The 26,572-nt window shown below is 37.3% G+C and overlaps 3 protein-coding genes across 3 annotated transcripts; all 3 read right to left on the reverse strand.

Annotated features, from left to right (window-relative positions):
* Positions 1-9,249: 9,249 nt before the first annotated feature.
* On the reverse strand, positions 9,250-10,149 carry LOC121994258 (protein LURP-one-related 8-like). Its single transcript, XM_042548356.1, has 2 exons — positions 9,837-10,149; positions 9,250-9,745 (listed from the first exon to the last, which is right to left on the reverse strand). The coding sequence occupies exons 1-2, from the start codon at positions 10,086-10,088 to the stop codon at positions 9,377-9,379; spliced, it is 621 nt and encodes a 206-aa protein (XP_042404290.1). The 5' UTR covers positions 10,089-10,149; the 3' UTR covers positions 9,250-9,376.
* A 9,117-nt stretch (positions 10,150-19,266) lies between these two features.
* Positions 19,267-20,751, reverse strand: LOC121995103 (probable LRR receptor-like serine/threonine-protein kinase At1g67720). Its single transcript, XM_042548931.1, has 4 exons — positions 20,748-20,751; positions 20,299-20,540; positions 19,999-20,125; positions 19,267-19,295 (listed from the first exon to the last, which is right to left on the reverse strand). Exons 1-4 carry the CDS (start codon positions 20,749-20,751, stop codon positions 19,285-19,287), a joined length of 384 nt encoding a protein of 127 aa, XP_042404865.1. The 3' UTR covers positions 19,267-19,284.
* Positions 20,752-23,457: 2,706 nt separating this feature from the next.
* LOC121995104 (cytochrome P450 71A26-like) lies at positions 23,458-25,421 on the reverse strand. The gene is made up of 4 exons (XM_042548932.1): positions 25,074-25,421; positions 24,891-25,022; positions 23,574-23,648; positions 23,458-23,508 (listed from the first exon to the last, which is right to left on the reverse strand). The coding sequence occupies exons 1-4, from the start codon at positions 25,419-25,421 to the stop codon at positions 23,458-23,460; spliced, it is 606 nt and encodes a 201-aa protein (XP_042404866.1).
* Between the last annotated feature and the right edge of the window lie 1,151 nt (positions 25,422-26,572).

Below are 26,572 nucleotides of genomic sequence, written 5' to 3' on the forward strand. Positions count from 1 at the left end.
CATCGAGTGCTGAGCAAAAGTCCAGTCGATCTGGAGGATCAAGTATGATCTTCCGAGTGGAGTAGGTGAGGACGCGTTCCCGTAGAGGAGTCGGGTCGACCTAGGGTTTCGGATGGAAATCCAAAGACTGTCTATACTTTATTTATCATGTTTATTGTGCTAACTTTGTGCCGCAGGATAGTGTTTGGGACTAACGTATCTTGCGGTGTAAAAGAGCAACCTAAAGCCTCGGATGAGCAGGCCCCCATGGAGCTTGAGGCGCCTCGGGTGCAAAAGCCGAGTTGCATGGAGGCGCCTTGAAGGCGCCTTGGGAGGCGCCTGAGAGGGATATAAGGCGCTTGAATGGATGAAATTCGACCAGGTTTTGATCCACGCGAAGACCAGGCGCCTTGAACAGCCTTCAAGGCGCCTTGAACACCCTTTATAAGGGGGTTTCGACCAGCACTTTACTACAACGCATTCCAAGTCTTCTCTCTTCAACGTGCTGCTCCGAAAGACGCCCGAAAGTGCTGCTACAAGTCTCCGATGACCCGAAGCTTTAAAATTCTACTCCTGTCGTCGGTATAACTAGTTTTTCCATTTACTTGTACTTCATCTTGTAATCATTTTATCGAGCTTATAGTTGTTGCCCACCGGAAGCGATCAAGGATCGCGGGCCTTCGAGTAGAAGTCGATCAAGGCTCCGAACGAAGTAAAAATCCTTCTGTCTCTGTGTGCTTGTTTTGTTTTATTCCGCTGCTTAATTACTCCGATAATTCTTACGATTCCGATAATCGAACAAAATTGTTAGGACCAAAAGTAGCTAGAGGGGGGGTGAATAGCTCGTCGCGTTCGCTCGTTGCCCGGCGTTGCTCGGCGTTGCTCGTTTCTTCAAGAATATGCAGCGGAAAATACAGAAACAAATACAACAACGCTAACACGGTTGGTTTACTTGGTATCCACCTCACAAGAGGTGACTAGTCCAAGGATCCACACCACGCACGCACCCTCCACTATGAAAATACTCCTTTTCGGTAACTACCGAGGGCGGAGAAGCCCTACAAGACTCTCCGTACAAGAAGAAAGGAAAGGGAAACAAAATACAAGCGCAAAGCTTACAATGAGTACAGAAAACCCTAACCCTAGCTTCTCTTCTTGCCTTTGATCCGCCTCTTGACTTGGAAAGCTTCCAAGATCCTTCAAGAACTGGCGATCTGATCTTTGAGAGCGCTGTGGAGGAGCTGGCGAGTAATCTGGAGTGAATCGGAGAAGCAATGCCGCAGCCATCACACGCCTGCAGCTATAAACGACGCCAACGGTCGGATCCCGATCGATTCGAATATTCCCAATCGATCGGGGAGGCTTTGGATCGATCCACGGATCGATCCAGAGTCTCTGGAAACGCGCCTGGATCGATCCACGGATCGATCCAGCGCTTATCGCGCGAAGCAGCCGCATCCCAATCGATCCACTGATCGATTGGGACCTCTGGATCGATCCACGGATCGATCCAGAGGCTCTCTGTTCGCTGGGACAGGTCTGGATCGATCCACTGATCGATCCAGAGCCTGGATCGATCCACTGATCGATCCAGCACTTGATTTTTGTCCAAAACCAAGTCCCAAACCTCCCAAACCAACATCCGGTCAACCTTGACCTGTTGGTATGTCATGCCTAGCATCTAGTCACTCCCTTGACCTGCTAGGACTCCCTTACCAAGTGTCTGGTCAATCCCTTTGACCCACTTGGACTTTTCTCTGTGCCAAGTATCCGGTCAATCCCTTTGACCTACTTGGACTTTTCTTTCATGCCAAGTATCCAGTCAATCCTTTGACCTACTTGGACTTCCCAGCACCAGATGTCCGATCATCCTTGATCCATCTGGATTTTCCCTTGCCTGGCTTCACTCACCAGGACTTTCACCTAGCTTCACTCACTAGGGTTTTCCATCTGCCTAGCTTCACTCACTAGGACTTTCACCTGGCTTCACTCACCAGGATTTCCATCTGCCTAGCTTCACTCACTAGGACTTTCACCTGGCTTCACTCACCAGGATTTCCATCTGCCTAGCTTCACTCACTAGGACTTCCTTCTGCCTGGCTTCACTCACCAGGACTTTTCTTCTGCCTGGCTTCACTCACCAGGACTTTCATACTGCCTAGCTTCACTCACTAGGTCTTTCATTTTGCCTAACATCCCAGTTAGGACTTCCCAGTCAAGTATCCAGTCAACCTTGACCTACTTGACTCTTCTTCAATCAATATCTTATTGTCAAACATCTAAACCCAAACCAAGACTCAGCTTGGTTACCCAGGTCAACCTTGACCTGAGGGATATTGCACCAACAAAAATAGCCACGAGCGCTATTCACCCCCCCCCCCCTCTAGCGCTTCTCGATCCAACAGGGTATACTGGTTGTGAAAGCTTTATCTTAAAGCTCCAATATAGTTAAGATCTCATTGATTCTCTTTTGTTATTGCATTTCTTAAAGATATTAGTATTGTCTATCGCATAAAGCTTCTGCAAGACATGCTATTTTAGTTGTATTTATCCTGGACCCAAAAAATCATAACCTTAATAATCTCTGTGAGTTACTTGGAGGAAACAAGGACATCAGTAGTAAATATAAATAGACACGATGATCGGTGTAATAATGACAATACCAAATCAAGGAAACAATAGACTTTTCATATTAATCGGATTTCATTCAACTTTACTCTTTAGTCTGACTTGAAGGAGGAACATCTGATGGTAGTCAGGTTTATTCCCAAAATAGTTATCTTTGATCACACATTTAATCAGGCTTCATTTGACTTTGCTCTTTAGTCCGACTTAAAGGAGGGATATCGATGGTAGTCAGGTTTATCCCTAGAACATTGGCGGATTATTTTTGAGCAATATAGTTGAGTTTCTCGAAGCAATCAGGTAAGTTTCATAGAGTAATACTACTATGTTCTACAGAGTAATATTACTAAGTTGTGCAAAGCAATATTACTAAGTTCTACAGAGCGATATCACCAAGTTCCTTATAGCAATATCATCAAGTTTGGCAGAGCAACATTGCACCAACAAATATTACTAAGTTCTGCAGAGCAGTATCCTCAAGTCCCACAGAACAATATTATTAAGTTATGCCGAGCAATATGGTTAAGCTCCTCTATGCAATATAGATAAGTTCCGTCAAGTGATATAGATAGGTTCCACCAAGCAATATAGTTAAGTCCTTCTAAGCAATATAGTTGGATCTCTTTGAAGTAGTATAAATAGGGTTTATCAAGCATCACAAGTATTACACACTGATCCTCGAAGAAACCTTCTATCGAGAATTAAGGATATCTTCACTTGTTAAAACCAATCTTTTGTTATGCATCAAGTATTAGGAAGATTCTGATTATTAACAATTGGCAATTGATGAATAGAGAGGCATGGTAGTGGATGTCAAAGGCCTCTTGATTCCTTCTTTATAATACATGGCAATCAATGAATGGAAAGGCAAGTAGTAGATGTTAGAAGCATTTCCCTTGATGTCTTCCTCGTCTTACATGGTGATCAAGGAATGGAAGAAGGATAACTAATTATTAGAAACTTTGTCTTCGCTTACTTAGGTAGAAAGAAGTAGTAAAGCGCAAAAGCAAATGACGTGGAGATTCCCTTCAGATATCTATATAAGCAATATAAGAGGTAAAGTACAGGAGGTTGGTCTTCTTATCCTTACAAGTAGAGACGACTCTTTTCTATTGAAGTTCTTTCCTTCTTTATCTTTCTTCTTCTTCTCCTTCACCTACTTCTTCCGACGACTTACTAAAGCATCAGAGGGGACGTGCTGGTAAGTCGGCCCAAGTGCTAATTTGTGTTACATTTCAAGGCATCCGATCTCATGAGTTGAGAGGCAGATCAAGCTTTTTGGAGAGAAGGAGCCCGAACGACTTGAAAAAGAGGCCATCAATTATATTCTTGATCATACACCATGTCAGAGAACCTCTTATTTAAAATATTGTTCCAAAAGAACAATCTCTACCACTTCAAAAACCTATGTCATTGTGGAGATCCACTAGACAAAAGAGAAATGCAGTGTCATGATTATATTGTATTTCTTTAAGAATATGAGGTTGACATTAGAGTGATAGAAAATGATCCAATCAACTTTTGTCAATGTCATAAATGAAAAGATAAAGTCCATAAAGGATAATGACGTTTGGGGTCTTGTCCCATTATTAGGTGGTGAGAAGCCCATTTGCAAATAGATATTTAAAACTAAGAGAGATTCTAAAGGTAATGTGGAAAGATACAAGACTCGTCTTATCATGAAGGGATTTATATAGAAAGGATCGACATTAATTATAAATAGACTTTTTCACAAATTTCTCTGTAAGATTCTTTTAGGATCATAATAACATTGGTGGTGCACTTCGATCTTGAGTTATATCAAATGGGTGTAAAGACCATCTTTCTCAATGGCAACATTGATGAGACAATCTATATGGTGGAACCAAAAAGCTTTGTGTCAGGAGATTCAAAGAATATGGTTTGAAAACTTAAGAAATTCATCTATGGACTCGAGCAAGCATCTCAACAATGGCATTTCAAATTTCAGCAAGTGATTGTTGGGTTGCAATGGTTGCAAAAAAAAATCCACATTGAAAATACATAGAAAAAATCATGCACTTATAAGGAAAAGATATCTTCATTGGTATGAGACCTTTTGGGTAGAGTCCAAAAATAAAATCATGAGAGCTTAAGTCTAAAATAGACAATATCATACCATTGTGGAGATATCTTTATTCTTTTGATCCTAACAATTGGTATCAGGGCTCGGAGAACTGCCAGAAGGACTAACCGTGGACTGTGCACAAGAGTCATGGCCCAATTGAGCTATGTGGGTGGAATATTGACCTCTAACAAAGAAAGTGGAGGTTCTCATATATGTCTAGATCAAGAGAACAAGACACCCGGCAAAGATAAGGAAGTCCTAGTAGGTTGGTTGAATCGAAGGGCAGAAAAGTCCTAGCGGATCAAGGATCAAATGACATCAAGCAGGTAGGCTTAAGGAGGAGGCCCTTCGTTTGAGGGGGGATTGTTGAGTTGCAATGGTTGTAAATAAAGTTTCACATTGAAAACATATGAAAAAGATCATGGACTTATAAAAGAAAAATATCTTTATTGGTATAAGGTCTTTTGGATAAAGTCAAAAAATAAAATCATGAGGGCTTAAGCTTAAAGTGGATAATATCATAACATTGTAGAGATATCTTAATTCTTTTAGTCCTAACAATGATCATCTCATTTAGATGAATTTGGTTGATGATTGTATATATACCATAAGTTATGAGGGAGCAAATATATATTTCTAGTATATTTTGATGATATTTTATTTGCCAACAAAGATATAGGCGTGTTGCATGAAACCAAGAGACTTCAATTAAAAATTTTAAGATAAAATATCTTAGTGATGCCTTTTTTGAGTTAGGCATACAAATACACCTAGATCGTTGTTGAGTACTCTTGCATTATCACAAAAAAAAAAAGCTATATCTAAAAGGATCTCAAAAGATATGACATGCAAACTAGTAAACCAAGTGATATCCTTGTGGCTAAGAGAGAAAAATCTAGTCTCAACCAGTGCCGCAAGAATAAGTTTGAGGAAAAAGAGAAGCAAAAGATTTCTAATACAGTAGCAATAGAATCTAATGTATGCTCAGGTTTGGTCGCATCCAGATATTGCATACATTATAGGGAAGTTGGATAGGGCGTGTTGCATGAAACCAAGAGACTTCAATTAAAAATTTTAAGATAAAATATCTTAGTGATGCCTTTTTTGAGTTAGGCATACAAATACACCTAGATCGTTGTTGAGTACTCTTGCATTATCACAAAAAAAAAAAGCTATATCTAAAAGGATCTCAAAAGATATGACATGCAAACTAGTAAACCAAGTGATATCCTTGTGGCTAAGAGAGAAAAATCTAGTCTCAACCAGTGCCGCAAGAATAAGTTTGAGGAAAAAGAGAAGCAAAAGATTTCTAATACAGTAGCAATAGAATCTAATGTATGCTCAGGTTTGGTCGCATCCAGATATTGCATACATTATAGGGAAGTTGGATAGATACTTGAGCAATTAAGAATTAGACCATTGGAAAGTAGCCAAATGGGTCTTACAATATCTACAAAGAATAAAAGGTTACATGTTCACCTAGCATAGGTTAGATCAACTAGAGGTTGTTGGGTATACTGAATGTCTAAATGTGATTTTGTTGGATGCTAAGATAGTATGAAATCTACATTAAACTACATATATCTGCTAGTTGGGGGAGCTATCTTCTAATTAAAAGAGTGTGAAACAATCTCTTATGGCTTCTTCTACCATGAAAACAAAGTTTGTAGCATGTTATGAGGCATTCAATCATTGAATATGATTGCAGAATTTTATCACGGGTTTACACATAGTTAACAGTATTCATAAACCACTCAAGTTATTTTATGATAATAAATCAATAATTTTATATTCCAACAACAACACAAACTCATCGAAGTCAAAACATATAGACATCAAGTTCCTAGTTATGAAAGAAAAAGTTTAGAGTGGACAATTATCCATAATGCATATTGAAACAAACTCCATGATTACGTACCCGCTCACTACGGAGTGTCACACAAAGTGTTTCATAAGCACACTACTCGTATGGGTATTATGTCCTTAGATGATGTTCAATTTTAATAGGAGTTTGTAATTTTGAATGCTTTTATGTTATGGATAAAATTTTAGTTATTTCAATTTATTATATTTTTTTAGATTAATTTATTTAGAAATAAAAAATTTAGTTAGTTCACACTCTGATTTTAAGTCATAGTTTTAATTCATAGTTTGATTTCGCTAGGGTTTAAGGTGGACCAGGAAATAGACATCTTAAGATCACATTGCATAGAATTTCCTTACTACACATCCATATCAGAATTCCTGTCATTCAATTGTGTCAACCTATGTGATCATTGATCAATTGAGTTATAATAGATGTAATGAATACTGCTTTGATATTAGGGCTGTAAACGAGTCGAGCCGAGCCGACCCGAGCTTTGGGGTGTTCAAGCTTGTTTGATAAGGTAACCGAGCCGAGCCGAGCCGAGCTTAAAATGAACCAAGCTTTTGAAATGAGTGTTCAAGCTTGGCTTGGTTTATTTTTGATGAGCTTAAGCTTGTTTGAAGCTTGGCTTGAGCTTGGTTCGTTTAGATGTTATCGAGCTCTCAATTCAAGCTTGGCTTGAGCTTGGTTCGAGCTTGGCTTGAGCTTGGTTCGAGCTTGGTTTGTTTAGATGTTATCGAGCTCTCAATTCAAGCTTGTTTGATTGTTTAAAACTTTCAGTTGTTTGATTGGTTATTGAGCTTGATAATTTAAATTTATTTATTTTATTTTATTATTTATTTAGTATATTGAAAAGAATTTTATTACTGAATATGGTTCATGAACATTGTTCATGAACATTGTTCACGAACGTTGTTCACGAACGTAAACGAGCTGAACACATATGTGTTCAAGCTTGTTTGTTTAGCTTAACGAGCTGTTCAAGCTTGTTTGTTTAGTTAATCTTGTGCATATTGAACGAACATAAACAAGCTTTTACCAAGCCGAACACCAAGCTTGTTCACGAACGCCTGATTCATTTACAGCCCTATTTGATATGTTGATATAGTTGATGAAATTGATTGCTTACAGTTATATTTTGGTGATGACAGTATATTTGAGCTCTCATATCTTTTTTATAAAATATAATTACAAGGTTACACATATAGAAATGAGAGATTGTTGAATCCTTATTTCAAGGTTGGTCTTATATGTGAAATAATTATATGTATTGCAGGCGGCCATATTAGGTTAAGTCCAATATAGTGATCAAGTAATATTTTAGGTATTTGCCTATAATATATCTAACGGGTATGACCCTTTATGTGTAAAGATTTTATGGGTGATTTCTATTTTTATGATGAACTAAAATACAAAACATCAAAGGATAGCAGCAGCTCCGATTCTTCTACAGAGAAGGCCAGGGGCGGAAAAAAAAAGGTCCAAAATAAATTTGGACCTCAATTATTTAAGGTCTCAATTACATGCCTAAAAAGATAAAAGTAAAAGACAATATCAAAAGATTCTGAAATATGAATTTGGGTCCAACTATTCAAGGCCCCAATTACATGCCTATAATACATAATATTAAAAAAGGATCCTCTCAAATTATGCGCCCAGGACTATCGACTAGTGCCGTCCTCCTCCAGGGTCGGCCCTGGATAGTAGATAAGTTGTTCCTATAAATAAATAGTTATGGTCGTTGGGTCACAGGAGTCATTATCTATTCTCTTTTGAATTATCCCATCATCAAAGAAATTATTGAGAAAATATTGAAGGGATCTCTCAAGGGAATGGTATTAATTTAGAAGGTCGACTTGTACGACTCTAAAGGTTAGTAAGCATTATGGATTGAGGTATACTTTCGTATAATTATTGACTAATTCATTCTTAATGATTAAACATAAATGATTTAGGATTTTATATGTGATGATTTTCACACAAAATTATTTTTTTTCTTGTTCTAACATCTATATCTTTCTCTATTAATACCAAATCTTCTTGCTATTGAATTGAATCCAGATTCATGGCACCAAAACAGGATCAATTAAACAAGGACCCATACAATTATTATATTGAAATGCCCAATTCAATTCAAGACGGCCCCACATACATACTCTAGAATAGGGTAAATCACGATAGATATTTTATCCTAGTGTAGCGGTTCTTCTTTGCATAAGGAAAATCAGACATCCAACGAGTCATTTCTGTATTATTTGAAAATTGATCCCAAGACATATTGTAACAAATATCTATGTAGATATTAACTGTGTCAATCCGTGAGAATCCGAAGTTAATCTACTTGTGTATCTTTGAATTAGTCTTAGATGCTATACCCAAATTTAAAATCCCAAACAATGCCCTAAAGTCAAATTAAACAACACCAGATGAAATAAATTTTATCCAATTACAAACAGAGATATGTTTAATTTTTGCATTTATAAGATCTAGCTTCGAATACATTATTATAAGAAATTTGGTCATAGACAATATTTAATTGTGGTGAATGATCTTAATTTTATTATAGTTTCTTGCCTTCAATTATATATATATTTCATAACGAACACAGCAATACTTGATTATCTACCATACCAAATATTTACAGTAGTTTATAGATATTTTTAAAACAATAAAAATTCTAATGTCACCAGTAATTTTGTTGTTTTATTGGTAAATAAAATATAAATGAAGTTCTGTACAGCCAGCTGCCATGTTGCTTGCCATTTGCCCATTTTCTCTCCATTCAAATTAAAATCTTTTACTAAACAAAAATTAAAAAGTTATGATGATCTCGATCCGAACATTTGATCCAGCACGATGACGACCGCCATGGCGAGGCGCGCGTCGTGATCGGCAGCCGAGTGCACGACGAGTCGGAACACCTCACCGCCGAACTCCACCCCGCCGGACGCCTCCTTCCGCTGGACATCAGCCATCCGCCGCCGCCGCAGCTCGTCGTAGATGCTGCAGCTCCGCCTCCCATACGACCCCTCCACCACGTACCCGCCCACGCTACCGGGGGCCGCAGTCACGTGCGCGAGCACCTTGGACTGCCGCAGGCTCACGTGCCGCTTGACGTCCAGCAGCGGGCTGCCGGCGTCCTCCCCGTCGTATATCCGCCACGTGTCGGCGAGGCTCAGGCTAAGCTTCTGTGAGTTAAAAACCGAGTCAGCGATTCGAACCCACCGATTTGACTGACCCACTGATGGATTAATTATGAGGGCTTTATTAACGCAGTACCTTTCGCCGGATGGTGAGTAGAGGCTTGCCGGCTGCGTCCATGAGTACGAGTTCGCCGGGACTCCCCGAGCCGTAACTGTCGACTCGGAAGACCAAGTCGCCGTTTGCGTCAAAGACCGTGAACCCGCTGCAGCTGAACACGAGCGACTTACGCCACACCGTCAGCACTACGCTACCGCCGTTGTAGCAAGAGGTAGGGAGCAACGCCGACTCAGTCGACCGGACAGAAGTGTTCGGGTGGATCTTTGTCATCGTCCGCCAGCGACGGAGGCTCTCCGGCTGAAGGAAAAGGTTTGAGATTGGGAGCAGATTGAATTAGATAAGGCAAGTGGTGGCCATATATATATACACTTGAATGGATGGAAATGAGATAGTATTTACTCGCACATTCTTTTCCTTGGGCTTTTCCAATTAACTATTTATATTTTAAATTATTCCATTTGGCACCGAAAATTTATAGTTGTTTAAGTTTGAGATCATCCGTTTGGAGGTATATATATATAATACAAATATCCAGCTCTTCCAATCGATTTATTAATAATCATGAAGATAATTGATCCGACTTTATAAAATTTTTTCCACCTATCATTTAGATAAATCAAAAAGTATGTACTCATGTAGACCCATACGTATATATTAACTTTTTACTAGGGAGAAAAATTATTGGTATTGCACCGTAGGTTTGAATCTTAGTCAAATGATACATGTTTACTTGTACAAAAAATGTGCATGTATTGTTCAATTGTAATTGAGGGGATGTTTTTAAAAAAAAACTCACGTTTTTAATACTTCTATAGTTTTGGATGTTTCTGAAAAAAAACATTGTAAAACGTTGTAATTAATTAGTGATAATTGTATATGATGAAAATATAATTTAGCTTTCATCACTGAGTAGGTATGTGTACTTTCTCTTGTTTTTTCTTTAATTTGTAAACATTTTGATTGGTGCATGGCATCGTGCGACATGCATTAGGACGTAATTACTAATTTAATTAGAAGTCGGTAAATAAATAACAAAAAAAACTAGTCAAGGCTGGGACAAATTAAGTCTATAATAACTTAGTGATTAAGTTCATCCATTTTTCACACTCTATTCTTAGATTATATAAAAGATGATAAATCATAGGATAAATTTATAATCAATCGTTAAGTGTATCTAGAAGGTGGGAGAAGTTTTTCTCCGATTACATATACTCGCATGATTTGATTTCTGTTCTATTATAATAAATCTGTCATCCTCTTACCAACTACACTCCGTGAAAATTATATAATAACTCATTTAGCTAACTTACGTGTGTGAATAATTTACCAATATTCCCCTTTAATAATTGAGATTAATCAAAAGATCGGTCCTCTGTCTAGTTACAATATCCTTGATTAAAGAATGCAAATAATTTTATAAAAAATATATATTTTTTGTTTATGATATTGATATCCTAGTTAATTGTTTTTTCCCCTTAGGGAACAAAGAGAAATATATTTGAAATTGGTAACTTAATTAGGAGGATATTACAATTAAAGTCTAACATATGTGTCTAATTTGGAATTAATTTGTGTGAAATGTCAAAACAATTTATTTATTTATTTTACAAAATTTCACAAAATTATACAGTAGATCACAAAACTCCCCAAATCTTCGGCAAGCGACTAAAGAGAGATGAAGATGAATTTGGACATGAAACCCTAGGAATTAGGAGCATTAGTACTTATCATGTAGTTTGGCGTGCAAACACAACACATTGGAGATACTCCGAGTGAGGGGACAAGAGCACAAGGCAAACCATGGAATGTGGTTTGGTTTTTAGCAAAAGCAATGGAAGATGTAGCTAATGAATCAAACAAGGGTTGGGGGTTGCATTCAGTCACAGAGGGTTTGGTTCCCAAATTGGGAGCATGTTGATTGGCACAGCTCATTCCCGGGCCCGGCATCCGTTGGGAAGTCACATGCCGAATCAAGCTCTTGCCTTCCATTAATTTTCGTGCCAACGTAACGAAACCACTTCATGTGGAGGCTGCATGATTAGCTAGGGTTAGTTTGTATGTACATATAGACCTAGCTAGATTGATATTCGACTGATATGAATGGGTTGAGTCGCATCGGCCAATTGAATTCGGTGATTAGATTAAACATATATCTTAGATTGAAATTAATGGAGGCACATTCATAGAGGAAGAAGATTTTGAGTGAGAATGACAGTTCCATTTTGTCAGATTGGCTATCAAGAATAACTCTTATATTGGGTGAAAGAGTCGATAATATATATATCTATCCAATACAAAAGATATTTGGGTCCATTCGGGTCAATTCAGACAGATCGAATATGTTTATGTTTGAACTAATAGACCTTTTTCATTTATTTTTTTAAACTTAATAGCAACATCAACGCCACGAAGCAAAAAAAGGTCCACAACTACCTTTTATTGGAAGATATATTTTGATTGGTTTGACAGAATTAGAAAACTCGAAAGAAAAAAAAAAACATAGTGAAAAGTAGAGACTGTTTTGTCACATGTAAGTCGATTAGAGACCATGAGCTTGACCATGAGGATTTTTGAAATTATTGAGGATCTTCATGCCTTATCAGTTGTTATATAATATAATATGCATAGTTGATCCCATGCAAAAGTCTATTATATTAGACGGGAGGACTCTCATGATTTATCTTCTTTTTAAATCATATAGGACCGTCTTAAACTGGGATGAGAATTATTACTTTTACTCTAATTTAAAAGATGCCCTAACTAGCAATAATACTAAAATGCATGTGATAGCACATATAAAAGTCAACATGCATTATCCTCCAACATGAATCAGGGTACATTTGGTTTATATATATTATTATACATTATTTTAATTATGTGATTACTAGATAACCTAATTTAATATAAGATTACCTAATTTAATATAATATAACCTAATTAAATTACGTGGGTTCAACTCTAGGTAACAATATAACCTAATTTAATATTCTGTATTACCCTTATTTTATTTTGATATTTGATTATTTTTTAAGCATACATTTAGTTAATAATATTAATTAATAAGTTGATAATATATATAATAAATAAATGTAGTTAATTTATCATTTTTAAAATTTAAAATAAATTTTTGTATTTTTAAAATATAATTAAAGCTTTCTATCTTCTTCGTTTTTGCCTTTTTGCCGATTCGCTTCTTCCACCCACGTAATCGTCGGTGCCACCTCCTCTCCAAGCTATCGATCCCATCTCCTCCACAAGCCGCCGTCACTACCTCCTTCACAAATCACCGGCGTCATCTCCATATGTCGTTGACCATCATCATGTCCTCTTCATAGTAAGACGTTGTTCAGAGATGATTGTCGGCACCGCCTCCTCTGTAAGCCGCCAGCGCCAACATTACCTCCTCCGCAAGCTACCACCCCCTCCACAAGCTACCTCCACCGTCCCCCTCATCCCACCAAGCCACCACCAGTGCAGAATGAATCATTCCTTTGTGCCTCCCTCCGTGCCTCTGCACCTTCCAAGCCTAACGGTTGTTTGCCCTCCATCATGCACAGAATCAGGAGGATAATTTTGAAAAAAAATATTATTGTTAATCCTAGAATGAAGAAAAACTCTAGGCTTTCCAAGGTGATCAGATTTCCTTTTTTGTTGGCATTTTAGTGATATGACAAGCATCGTTCATTCTTGTGAATCACTGATTACCTAAATTAATCAGAGTTTTTGTTGATAACTTTAGATGAATAATTAAGATTATCAAACATAATCTCCAGCCAAATAGACCCTAACTATTATTGCATTTGATGAGGGTTTCTACAATAACAGAAAAGATACTGAGGTTTGAAGTACATGCACATGACTCACTGATGCAAATTGCTCAACCATTTTCTTGAGGACTTTATGCTTTCTTAGATATTTCATCATATGTTTTAATGTTCTCTTTTCTTGTGTATGAAAAAAATTACAATGCTTGAAAAGAATGTGTTTTTAATATTCTTTTACTAAATGCTAGCAAAATTAGTATAAGGAGCTATGACGGTGTCAAATTCATCGACCTTCATGTTGCCTTCTACACTACAAATTTAGCTTCCTTTCTTGCTGGTGAGTATTTTGAGTATTGGTATGTGTAATCAAATGCAACATATTTCATTTTTCAAGATCTTTAAGATGTCATGAAAAGCTCATATGCAGAGCCACTATCATCACAAGATGGTGCAATAGATTCAACAACACATGAAGTATAAGCAAAATGTGAGAAAGGATACAAGTGTTTTTCCTACATTTGATCTGACAATATTGAACAAGTAAAATCATTTTTCTAAAATATTTTAAAAAGTTATTTCCCTAACTGAATAATTAATCAAATTAGAAGTCCATATATATATATATATATATATAAAGGAACTCCAGACAAAAGAGCAAAAGTGACTCATTCTAAAGAATAGAAGAAAAGAAATGTTACAATCAAAGAGGAGCAAATGAACAACAATATGGTTGTTTGAATCCTCTACACAAGTTTATAAAAAGAACAATGATGACTCAAAATATTATCAATCTTAATGTAAGAAGTGCAAAATTTTGGACCATTTACATAAGGATTGTTGGTAGAAATTAAAATATAAAAATAAAAAAATAAGACCAGCTTGAATTCTTGATCAACAAATAGGCACAACATCAGAGCAAACTGCGAGATTATGGGCTAGCATAGTCCTGCCAGTTAGAAGAGGAGAGACTATCAAAATGTTTGGGTGCGCAAGTTTTATTTCCCTTACTGACTGTTTCTTCTCTCTATTGTTTTTGGAAATAAAATGAAGTTGGTCTAACTTTGCCTCTCTAATTATCCACTGTTATCTCAACATGCTGCAAAAGGCGGGTTCCGCCGCCCAGCCCCCTACGCCTGCCTCATGGTATTGTAGGAGGAAGGTAAATCAAGGTGAATGCTGGGTTGGCAAGTTGATGGTTGTTCGAGGCTTTAAGCCAGCAGACGGGGATATTATCCCACATTACAACTGGCGACACTTGAACCGTCGCTTCATGCTGCAAACATACCACCAACTTACCAACTGATCCAGCCCCTGGGGCCACTGTTATCTCAACATGGATGGATGGATGGATGGATGGAAGATGAGTAAACCCCAATTTCTACGCAGAATCCACAGTATGAGCAAACAGAGGTCTAAGTCATGTTTGTGTCACGTACTAGTCATGCAAGGTCAACCTCCACGAGCCAGTGCCCATAAAAAGCTACATCTGTGCAGGTAGCTATCAGTTGAATAAGTGTTATGCTAGTGATCGTTCCACCAAAGATTGTGATGCGCAACCTGCACATCACAGTGAATATATCAACTCTGATAAATCTGGGAAAACCATGAAACTTTTCCATTACCACAAATTGTTATTGCTGAAACATGATTGAGACCTGAGATCAGAGTCATCATTTTGATCATAAATAGTATGCACCTCAAATTCTATCAACTAATTAACTTCAAAGATTTTACACCATTACAACAGTCGCAGATTCTCCGACTAAAAAATATGCCATGGAAAATTTGAGTCGTGATAATTATTCTGGCAAACAAGATACAATACTAAGAGAGCAGGAAAAACAAATCGGTGATGCAGCCTTATTTGTTGGCATCGTTTTCTGGTTCAGAGCTAATAATAGGAAGATTTCTTCTGTATTGAGGAGATGTTAACCTCCTTTCCAATGGTGACCTTTTGCTTACAACAAATCGATTGACACCCTTTCTCATTGGGCATTATCTCTGGAAAATCTTCATCCGGAATGTTGCTGAGTTCTGAGATGTCCTTAATTTGGGCAGCTCTGCGAAACCATCTTGCTGCCTTTGCCTCCTCTGACATGTCAAGAGGATCAGGTTCTGTGGCACATGATCCTTCTAAACTCTTGCCAGTGAAGCTTGGTTTCCACCCTTCATTAGCATTCCTAGAATTACTCCTTCCTGCACTCGCTGGCTTCTGTCCTGAGGATGATGTAGAGGTGCCACCAAATATCCTGTCCAATGTCTTACTGATTGCAGAATCATAAGTTCTATGAGAACCCATCGTAACAGAAGCACCTTGCTGCAATTGATTGCCATCTGAAGAACCTGAATTACTCGATGGGCTACTGTTCTGGTTATTAGCCAACCTCCGTTCCAATGGTGTTTTTCTTGTGCTGACAACAAATCCCCTTCTGGATGGGCATCATCTCTGGGAAATCATCATCAGCTACTGCATTGCTTAAATTTGCAATACAAGTATGTTGTTCATGCGTAAGCCTAAGGTTTTCAGAAGGAAATCTAGAATCAATAGGAGAATACATTGAGGCATTAGCCTCAGTAGACTTATGTCTAAGTCTAATAAGAAAATTAATCAACTAATCATAAGGGAAGAAATAATTTTGCATAAACTAAAAAATATTTACCTAGACATGATAATTGAGAAGAACTCGAACTCGAGACAGAAGACGAAAACAGTCTTGAACGAGATAGAACACCAAGTTTTAGATGAAAAATAGATTTTAGATGAAAACTCGATAGCTACTAGTAATCGGCTATATAAGGGTCTTCTGAATGACCAAAGGCAATTACAGTCGACCATGTGTTTAATTATCATTGTAATTACTAAATGCCAAGTTAATTCATCAGGATGAATGCAGTTGACCACAGATTGATATGGTTGACTGACACTAAATTTTTATCAACATTGGTTGAGTCAGTTTAATTTTTTACGCTGGTTAGTACCTGAGCGCCAATATATTGTACGGACAATTAGAAGATAAAAATATTGATTTTGTAAACAATATTTCTATCTAAGTTCTCAATCTATCTCTAAGTCAATACGATAAATTGATAAATTTTGTAAAATAAGTTAAGTAATCATTGAAAATGGCTTTATAATGATATGAAATGATATTCTTGAAAAATATTTAAGTTTTATCAAAATAAATTTTGAGAAAAAAAAACCTTTTTGATATGTTCAACTTTGATTTCGAGCTTAACTAGATAAAACTTTCAATCAGTGAGTCAAATTAAGCAAGAATTTTCAGCTTAATCTTATGAAGACTAAACTGTTAACATGTAGAAATTATTTAACTTAATCACTGTTAAATTTTAACTCAAATTCATGTTGATGCCCTGATAAGTAATTGGAATCAAGGCTATAACTCTAAACATCTCATGTCTTTCTATATGTATCAAACATAAACAAGTTATTCCTTAGGTATTCGTGAGATGTTGGTTGCTTAAATTTATAGGTGCATGCAGTCTATAGTAGACCTAAGTTAAGTCAATCTTACAATAAGAAATGATAAATACATAAAAAAATTATTTTAAATTTGAAATCAAATTTATTTAAATGAGAAATATGTAATAATAGTGAGTTAATCCTAGTTTAAGAAGATCTAAGAGTTGGAACTAGAAGATCTAAGAGTTAGCTCCCCTAAGTTGGAGTTCTAATAGATTTTAATTTAGTATTAGAATTAACATAACAAGCATTAGAATTAATCACATGTATATGTTGTTTGAATACCCAATAATATTTATTTTCTACTTGATTGACTAGGTAAGACTTGGGAACTCAAGTCATCTTGCTCTTAGCATGTCTATTAACTAAGGTAAAGTAAGAAATATGATTTTAACTTGAGTTAAAGCCAAGTCTAGTCTTATTGTATGCAACTCATTTGGATCCAAACATCATGTCCAAATTAGACCCAAATGTGAAGTTATTCAATGTTGACTTCAACTCACTAACTTGGTTTTTTATATTAGAATTCTCTTCCTCAAGATTTGACACTTGAGTTGAGATTCCAACTTGACTAACCTAACTCAATGAGTCTAAGTTAGTCTTTTCCTTAAGGTCTTTGGCCTTCTTAAGTAAAATCTTAACTTTAGACTTGTATTTAGCTAGGATTTTAGACAAATAAGAAACTGTAGCGTATAATTTTTCAGTGATAAGATTTGTTACCTCTTCAGCTGACTCGTCTGAGTTGTTGATTTGACTTGAGTTTGATATTAAATTGTAGTTTGACTCGGACTTAGGACTTAATGCTTCTTTGATTGCTATCAATGCTAGAAGGTTGACTTGGTCAGAGTGATTCAAATTCTGATGATGACTCATCTCAAGTTACTTTTAATGTCTTCTTCTTCTTTTCCAACTCTTTCTCCTTTAGAAGTGGACAATCAGTTTTAAAATGATCCTTCTTGTTGCATTTGAAACATAAGATAGTGATTAAATCTTTCTTTGAAATTTCCTTCTTTAGGAATCTCTGAGAGAATTTCTTCCGTCAGATCATCTGTTTAACCAAGTGTGCGACTTTTGAAGATAGGTCATCTTCGTCAGTTATTGATTCGAACTCAAATTCTGACTCAGTCTGTTCTTTCAATCTAGATTTAGATAGATTTTCTTACAATTAAAGTTATACCCTTCTCTTTCTAATTAAGGTTAGCTTGTTCGTGGAGTTTAAAATTACAAAAGAATTTGTCTAACTTTATAACTGAAAGATTCTTAAACACTTTGTAAGCATCAATCATTAATGTCCACAAGGTAGTCATTGAAAATGTCTTAAGTACGTACTTGATCAAATGACTATTTTCGACTTCACTACAAGAAAAAAGTCAAACAACAACGGTTTTTCACCGTTGTCGTAGGCCATTTTGAACTGTTGTTAAAGGTCGTGTTGTTAAAAGGGGTGGCAAAAGACAACAGTTTTTAACCGTTGTCTTTGAAGGCAAAGACAACATTTTTTACAACGGTGAAAAACTGTTGTCTTTTCCTTCAAAGACAACAGTTTTTCACCGTTGTCTTTGAGCGTATGCCTAGGCTCTTCAACAACAGTTTTGAACTGTCTACGACAACGGCTAAAAACCGTTGTCTTTTTTGCCAATGACATCGGTTTGACAATGGTTAAAAACCGTTGTCTTTTTAGCGAACAATGTTAATTAACATCAGTTTGACAATGATTTTTCACTGTTGTCTTTTAATTTGACATATTTAAACTGATGTCTTTGGGTACAATATACAACATGTTGACAATAAATAAAAAATTTATTAATCTTTTCCTACTCAACAGTTTATAAAAAACATCATCATCCAGTGCAAATTTCATCCAGTGCAAATCATCTAGTGCAAATTTCATTGATAAAAAACCTACAATCCAAACATAATCAATATTTACAATGCAAATTTCATTAAAGTACCAAACATCATCATCCAAACATCATTAAAGTACAAAACATCAACATTCAAACATCACAAAAGTTTACAAAACAAAATAGTACCCATAACAATATATCACACATATATATAAAATCCAAAATATCTTATTTTGTTGGATCAAGTCTTCTCTACCTGTGCATCTTCTAAACAACCTGTGCATCTTCTAAACACCATATCAATAACTGCAGCCTTTTCTGGTTTCTCCTCCCTCCTAGCTTCTCTTTTCTTCTCCTTTCTGGGTACGGGATCATTATCTTTTCCCTGAGGTAAATAGCATATGATTGCAAGTTAAGTCATTTCCCAGGAGTAAATGGCATAAAGATGATAATGACAAAGACGCTGTACACAATTGAATATGATAACAATACTTCTTTCTAGGCACAAATTAAAATTACTGCATAACTCACTTTTAGTTCAAGTTATCTACAAAATATCATTGATCAAGAACCTACAATCCAAACATCATTAAAGTACCAAACATCAACATCCAAACATCACCAAACTTTACAAAACTAAATAGTACCCATAACAATATATCACACATATATATGCCAAAGTATATTGTTTTGTTGGATCAAATCTTCTCTACTTGTGCAATTCCTGTGATTAAAGTACCAAAACTGGCTAAGTATATAACACCCTTTTACTTCCTGTGAAAATAAAAATCACATGATTTTAATCCAATTCAACAACAAGTCTAGCTAGTCTCCCGTATATATTTTTATCACCAACATTAGAGGTTGTAATATGTCAAGAGCTACTAGACCTTTGACATGTTTATACAAAGAGTTAAGTTTGCTTATTACACCAATATGCGTATCAAGTGTGAAAGGATTTATACAAAGAGTTAAGTTTGTTTATCCAACTGATGGGACTTTCCTGAGACAAGGAGCCTGTGAATACCCAGAACCAACTAATTACTCTTAACTTAGATAAATATGAAACATAACAGAATGATGCTTACCATGAAGATGCTCTTTCAGTGCTCCATTATGCATAAACTCATATACAAGAATGCTTTTGCCTTCTTGCTGGCAGTAACCGAGAAATTCAACCAGATTTCTGTGATGTATTCTTGAAAGTAGAGAAACCTGGAACAAATTTTATTGGTCAAACTGGTGCAATAATAACTTAGTGCAATCCTTCAGCAAGCTACCATAAACACACTTTATGAAGAACCTTAAGCATATCTTTTTGGTTTGGCTAAGCAATCATCTAAGCAATTAAGAGTAACCCTTTTACCCAAAGCTATGTAAACGGCTACCTCACTTGAGAACTGCCTGTTTCCCTGACAAGAATCATTGGTTTGAACTTTGACGGCAATGTCTTTTCCGTTTTTCAACTTTCCATAATACACTATCCCATAGCCCCCAGAACCAACTTTTTTAGCAAAGTTTTCTGTGGCATCGTTGATTTCAGATAACCAATATCTATGTGTTGTTTCAATGCCAAATCCTCCGAAAGAAGCACTTAACTCTTGGAATGGTTGGGGAGGTGGAAGATCATCTGCAAATGAAAAAATAATATCTTTAATTCATATACATGTTTCAGACAAAAGTTAGTCAGTTGTATTGAGTCGTACCTACCTTCTCTTGAAAATAGTCTAAGTTTTTTGGGGATACGCCTCAAAATAGCATACCCAAGTTTGATAATTGTAATTTCATTGGAAAGTAGGACTTAAAGAGATATTCAACACAATCTAATAAGAAATACCCATGTGAAAACTATATTTTTGCCAAGAAGATGACCAGGTACTGTTCCGGACAGCATATTGTTCTGCACGTACCTGCAAGCTCAATAGTTACTTCATGCTGGAGTTGGTGCTAGACAAAGCCAAACGTTAAAAGAGAACAAATTTGGGCAAACATTGATGTTCGTTAAATGACAATATAATGGCAAGAAAGGACATACAGTTCTTGTAAATTTGATAGGCCATCCAAAAATGATAGATCACCAGTTAACTTATTGTTCTCAAGGTGACTGCAAAAAAACAATTCAAAAAGTCTAGCGAATGATTAAGTGTTTGATATATAAACCGGCAATATTTATATATTACATGTTTCTGAGACTTAAGCATGCACCGAGAGCAGGTATATGGCCACAAAGCACGTTTCCATCAAGCCATCTGAAATATTTGAATTTGACACAGTGACAAGGAATCATTAAATCCATCAACAGTTGTGCCGAATGAAATAAATTGACTTGGAACAGAAGTAGATTCTAACTTACAATTCGACTAGGCCAGTTAAACTAGCAAGCTCTGCAGGTATATTCCCCGTCAAATTTCTCCCTGATAGTCTACTGTTCATTATACGAATCTATTCATTAGTTCACGCGGCGAGAAGATAGCTAAAATTTGTACATTAGCAACAATTCATAGGTCAGCTAGAGAAACTGGAAATCATGCATGGGAAAGCAAAGCAAACATGACAAAGACCAATGAGAGTTAGAGAAGCATTCAGTACATTGAAACAATTTGTGGTTGCGGATCTGAATTACATTGAACCCATGACCATGGAGCTGGTAAGCATGGATCTCCACCTTCTTGTGCCCAAACTTCTTTTGGGTAATGTGATACAAAGCTTTCCATGGTCAGTGCTGAAGAGAAAAGAGGTATAAAGGATACACTCTAAAAGAAAATAGTGTTGCTCTAGATTACCAAATTAACAAGATATTTCTTTACTTACCGTCTAGGGATCCATAATTTATCTCCATATACTTGTATATCTCAAAAGCATTTAAGATAGGTCCCTTGGATGAATCATTTGTTTTCTTAAAAGCAAAAGACAAGACAAAAGGGAGACTTATATTATATGATCCCGGTTCATATAGCCAAAAGGGAGAATTTTCAAAAGTTTAACTTGAAAAGAATAGTCAGACCTCCAAGTGAAATCACAGTCCAGATTTTTCAATACAAGGGTCCTAACAATTTAAAGAATAAACTCATTGAAAGAAAAAAAAACACACCTTTTGGTTAAAATTCCATCTCTCCCTTGATGGAATAAAGTCCTCTCCATTGCCAACTCTGAGCTGCAACATTTGTTTTAGTTGTCATAAATAACCTCAAATAATACGTAAAAGTATAAATACAAAACATAAAACCATACCCGGGGAGGATGTAATACTATGCCTCCTATTTGAGTAAAAGCAGTGACAATGCTAACGCCACATGCATGTAGGAGTGGGTTAGGATCATAATTATTGAACCTCAAATCCTATCATCCAAGGATAAGCATGAAAAAAATAACATACAGGTCATACCAACAAAACCAATCTTAAAGATCCGCACATACCTCACTGAGGACACTCATTCGTTGTTGAGGCTTCAACCTTGACTTTTCCACCAAGGAAGCTCATTGAAATGTTGACAGTGATTTGGTATATCTTTGTAGTGAAATGCTTCATTACATATGGTTCAAAAATTCTTCATTACAACGATTTGGTATATAAAAGCAGCTTCTCCTAGTTTTTAAAATAATGCTTCATTGCATATGGTTCAAAAATTCTTATAAGCCAATTGATTGCAAAATGCTAACAAATAATGAAACAACACAACTCGGAAAAACTTACATTTCATCTTTGCAAGGCTTGCCACTTATCCCAATGATTTTAAATTCTTGATTTGTATGAGTTGTCTTCACTCTCGAATTTTCAAAGCTCTTCTAGCCTAGCAACAACAAGCAGTGAAAAAAATAATCTTAGTAGACATAATATGAAGAATGAAACAAGCAAGCTAAAACAAGCTGCCTCAATAGGTATATTATATATAGGCATTCAATAACCTAGAAAATAAAAATAAAGAACAAATTCTTAATCACCTTGTTCCAATCCAGTTGGTATGCATCCTTGACATTTTGATTTGCAAGTAGAAAGCCAACCACTAGTCCAGGACACACAGTCATAATAGTAGAGACATCTATATTCAATAAATAAGAAAGATAATAATATTTTTAAAACAATAAAGTTTTTAGGAAGACTTATGAATACTAAGTAACAGTAGTATAAACAAGAAGACATCTATAATGTCTTCTTTATGGGAAGACTTATGAATTCTAAGTAACAGTAGTCTCAGTTTTTGAAACAAACTGTATCAAACAATGGAAGGGAAGGGAAAAAATGTTACCGGAAGGGAGAGTTTTGTGGTTGTGGCCACTACTAACATTCAAACGCCTTCCAGTGAGAATTTGTTGTCGGTCGAACATTTGGAAGATTCCAGTCATGCACCCTATTTGCCTCTGCAACTCTGGATTGTCATGATCAGCAGCAAATGCTTATAGAAACTTTGCTGACATATTTCTCTTCCTGCAACTACAAAATCCGAAATAGAACCAGAACACTCGGGCCAGAAATTAGATTAGGGTTTAGCAAAATACTTACCTCCTTTAATTTGTTCTACAATATTTCCTGACAAACACGCCAGCATTCACCCTTCACCATCAGTGCCCCTGATGCTACTTCTACCAAAGCAGTCCCACTGCATTAGAATGATATTATGCACCTAGCTAAAAGAAATCCCTTTTCCAATTTCCAGTCCCCAACCGAACTCAGCTTCTCTCCAAAACTTCCCTCCCTGGCTGGACTACCAACCACACCGAAGAAAACGGGCAGGTACACCTTCAATAAGAAAGGCACATGAGGAGAAGAAAAACAAAAAAAATACAGAAAAGGAAGCAACTTCAACACATTAGCCACTCCCTGTGACAGGTGCACCACCATAAACAAAAACAATAATAGAAATAAAAAAAATTAAAACAAAACTTGTTGCCTTCCTGTAGCTCCAATTTCCTTTTGTTGTTATCGACTAGAGAAGCAATGTGTGTAAGGAAGGTGTCAGAGGCAAGGAGTTCAGACAGGAGGAAACTAGCAAGGCATGGATGTGGGGTTTTGCGATCCCAAGGATGGTGAAAGATTCCAATGGGGGATGAACTTGGAATTGAATGGAATGGATTGTTCTTTTAGTTAAATCCTTATTGGAATGGGAATTGTTCAATAAAGTATAGAAACGCAGAGGCAGGAATTACTGGGCAAAATTTAGGATCGAAAATATACTAGAATACACGATACAAAAGAAGACTGTTGCTGCAACAGAAGAAATACAAAAGAAATATGCAGAGGCAGGAATTTCCACCTGTATTCCAAGCCAAATTGTGGTTAACTAGCATACATATATGATAATTAACTGTATGAAAGATAATTCATTTATCTCACAAGGATCATATATGCTAAGAATCCTACATAGTTGTAGTGTTTTTTGCTTCAAAGAGTTAGGTTCAATGAATTTGAGTGGTTAGTGCAAATCAAGTACAACATCTCATAGAAGATTAAAGCGTTCCACAGTATTGTACTCTTCTCAATGGTTGCTCGGAGATCAGATAAGGAAATGACTTACTAGATACTCTAAAAGGATAACCATATATAAACAACTTCCGTCCTTGCACTTGTGAATTCTGGAATTCCAAGCTCTAATCTTTTGGTGATGTAAATTTAAGAAATCAGCAAATGTAATACAAATAAAGAGTAAATCTAAATTACTTTTAAACCGTATAAAGTGTGATATAACCATTCATATTGGAACTTAGACAATACATTTATATATGGAGATGTAGTGTCGATGCTGATCTACCACAGACCAAAATAACACCACTGCGTTTCTATACTTTATTGAACAATTTTCCACATATAACCTCTGAACATTAAAACCACTAGTCCAAGTCAATAAAGTTTTTAAGATTGTTTTGAAAAAATAATTGTCTCACAAGAAGAAATTCCCTAAAAATGTATTAGGGAATGTCCTCATACGGTTCGGCTATTCGACCTATTTGCTGTGGAAGTTGAGCAGAGGAAGAATTAATCTACCTGAAGAAGCGCCTTGATGACTTCCGGAGTGAGGATGGATTCCAACACGGGATCCTTCTGAAGGGAGATCAAAACATCTACGAAATCTTTCTCATCATGCGACGACACTCGCTCTTCATGTTCCTTGATAACCTGATCCAGCAGATCGTCCCACCTCTTATGGTTCTTCTTCACTCACGCCACCTTGCCGAGCAACCAATCCACCCAACCGAGCCACGGGAGGTAATCCCCGAGATAAATCTTGGCCAGCAGCACCGAGTTCTCTGAGATGAGCTTCGAGAACAACCCTTTCTTCCCTTCGAACTTCTTCCCCGTGACTATCCGACACAAGATGTCGTTGGAGAAGGCAAACAGGACGGGGGACATGTCGATCTCCGCTGCCGATCCACGGGAGCAGATGGCGGCAACCATGGTGGCCACCTCCTGCTCGCGAACCAGAGCGTAGGACTGTACCATCTTGGGGCTCAGTAGGTGGAGGGTGCATATCTGTCGGCGTTGCCTCCACTCATCACCGTAGGGGGCGAAGGCCATGTCGCTGCAACCATCGAGGAGGATGCAGGTGACGGTGGTGGAGGAGCGGCTGGCACAGATTGTTGGTGCAATTTCCAGTAGGTCAAGGTTGACCTAGTTGACCAAGCGTAAACCTTGGTCATGGTTTCGATGTTTGACAATACAGAAAGACATGTAGACATGGACAATGCAGGTGCAGTTGTCCATGCGGAGAGATACTGATCAGGGTCTGATCAGGTTGGATGAAGAAGAGTCAAGTAGGTCAAGGTTGACCGGATACTTGTCTGGGAAGTCCTAACTGGGATGTTAAGCAGTTCGAAAAGTCCTGGTGAGTGAAGCCAGGCAGTTCGAAAAGTCCTGATGAGTGAAGTCAGGCAGTCGGGAAATCCTGGTGAGTGAAGCCAGGTGAAATCCTAGTGAGTGAAGCTAGGTGAAAGTGAAAGTCCTGGTGAGTGAAGCCAGGCAGTTGGAGAAAGTCCTGGTGAGTGAAGCTAGGCAGTTGGGAAGACCTGGTGAGTGAAACCAGGCAGGGGAAAGACCTAGTGAGTGAAGCTAGGCAGTTTGGAAGTCCTGGTGAGTGAAGCCAGGCAAGGGAAATCCAGATGGGTCAAGGTTGACCAGACATCTGGTGAAAAGTCCAAGCAGGGAGCTTGGCACGGGAAAAGTCCAAGTATGGAGACTTGGCACGGAGAAGACCAAGTTGGAGACTTGGCACGGAAAGTCGGAGAGGGCTCGGTAGCTCGTTCTCCGGACTAGGTCAAGAGAGGGCTCGGTAGCTCGTTCTCAGGACCATTTAGGGTTTAGGGCTGGAGCTCTAAACCTGGATCGGTCTGGTGACCGATCCAGCGATACGCCTGAGTATCTGATCGGTCTGGTGACCGATCAGATAACAAACAGAAGGGTTCTGTAAGTCATCTGATCGGTCTGGAGACCGATCAGAGGAGTTGAGCCAACTTTCTGTGAGTGAACTGATCAGTCTGGGGACCGATCAGCAGGGAGTCTGATCGGTCTCCACGATCGATCAGAGACGCAGCCACCTCTCTTACAGAGAGGTGGGATCGGTCCGGGGACCGATCAGACTGGGGCCTGATCGGTCCCCAGGACCGATCAGAGGTGCCCTGGACCGATCAGGCTTCAGCCTGATCGGTCCAGAACTATCCGTTGTGAGCCAA

Source organism: Zingiber officinale, chromosome 6A, assembly GCF_018446385.1.
Source record: "Zingiber officinale cultivar Zhangliang chromosome 6A, Zo_v1.1, whole genome shotgun sequence".
NCBI classification, from domain to species: domain Eukaryota; kingdom Viridiplantae; phylum Streptophyta; class Magnoliopsida; order Zingiberales; family Zingiberaceae; genus Zingiber; species Zingiber officinale.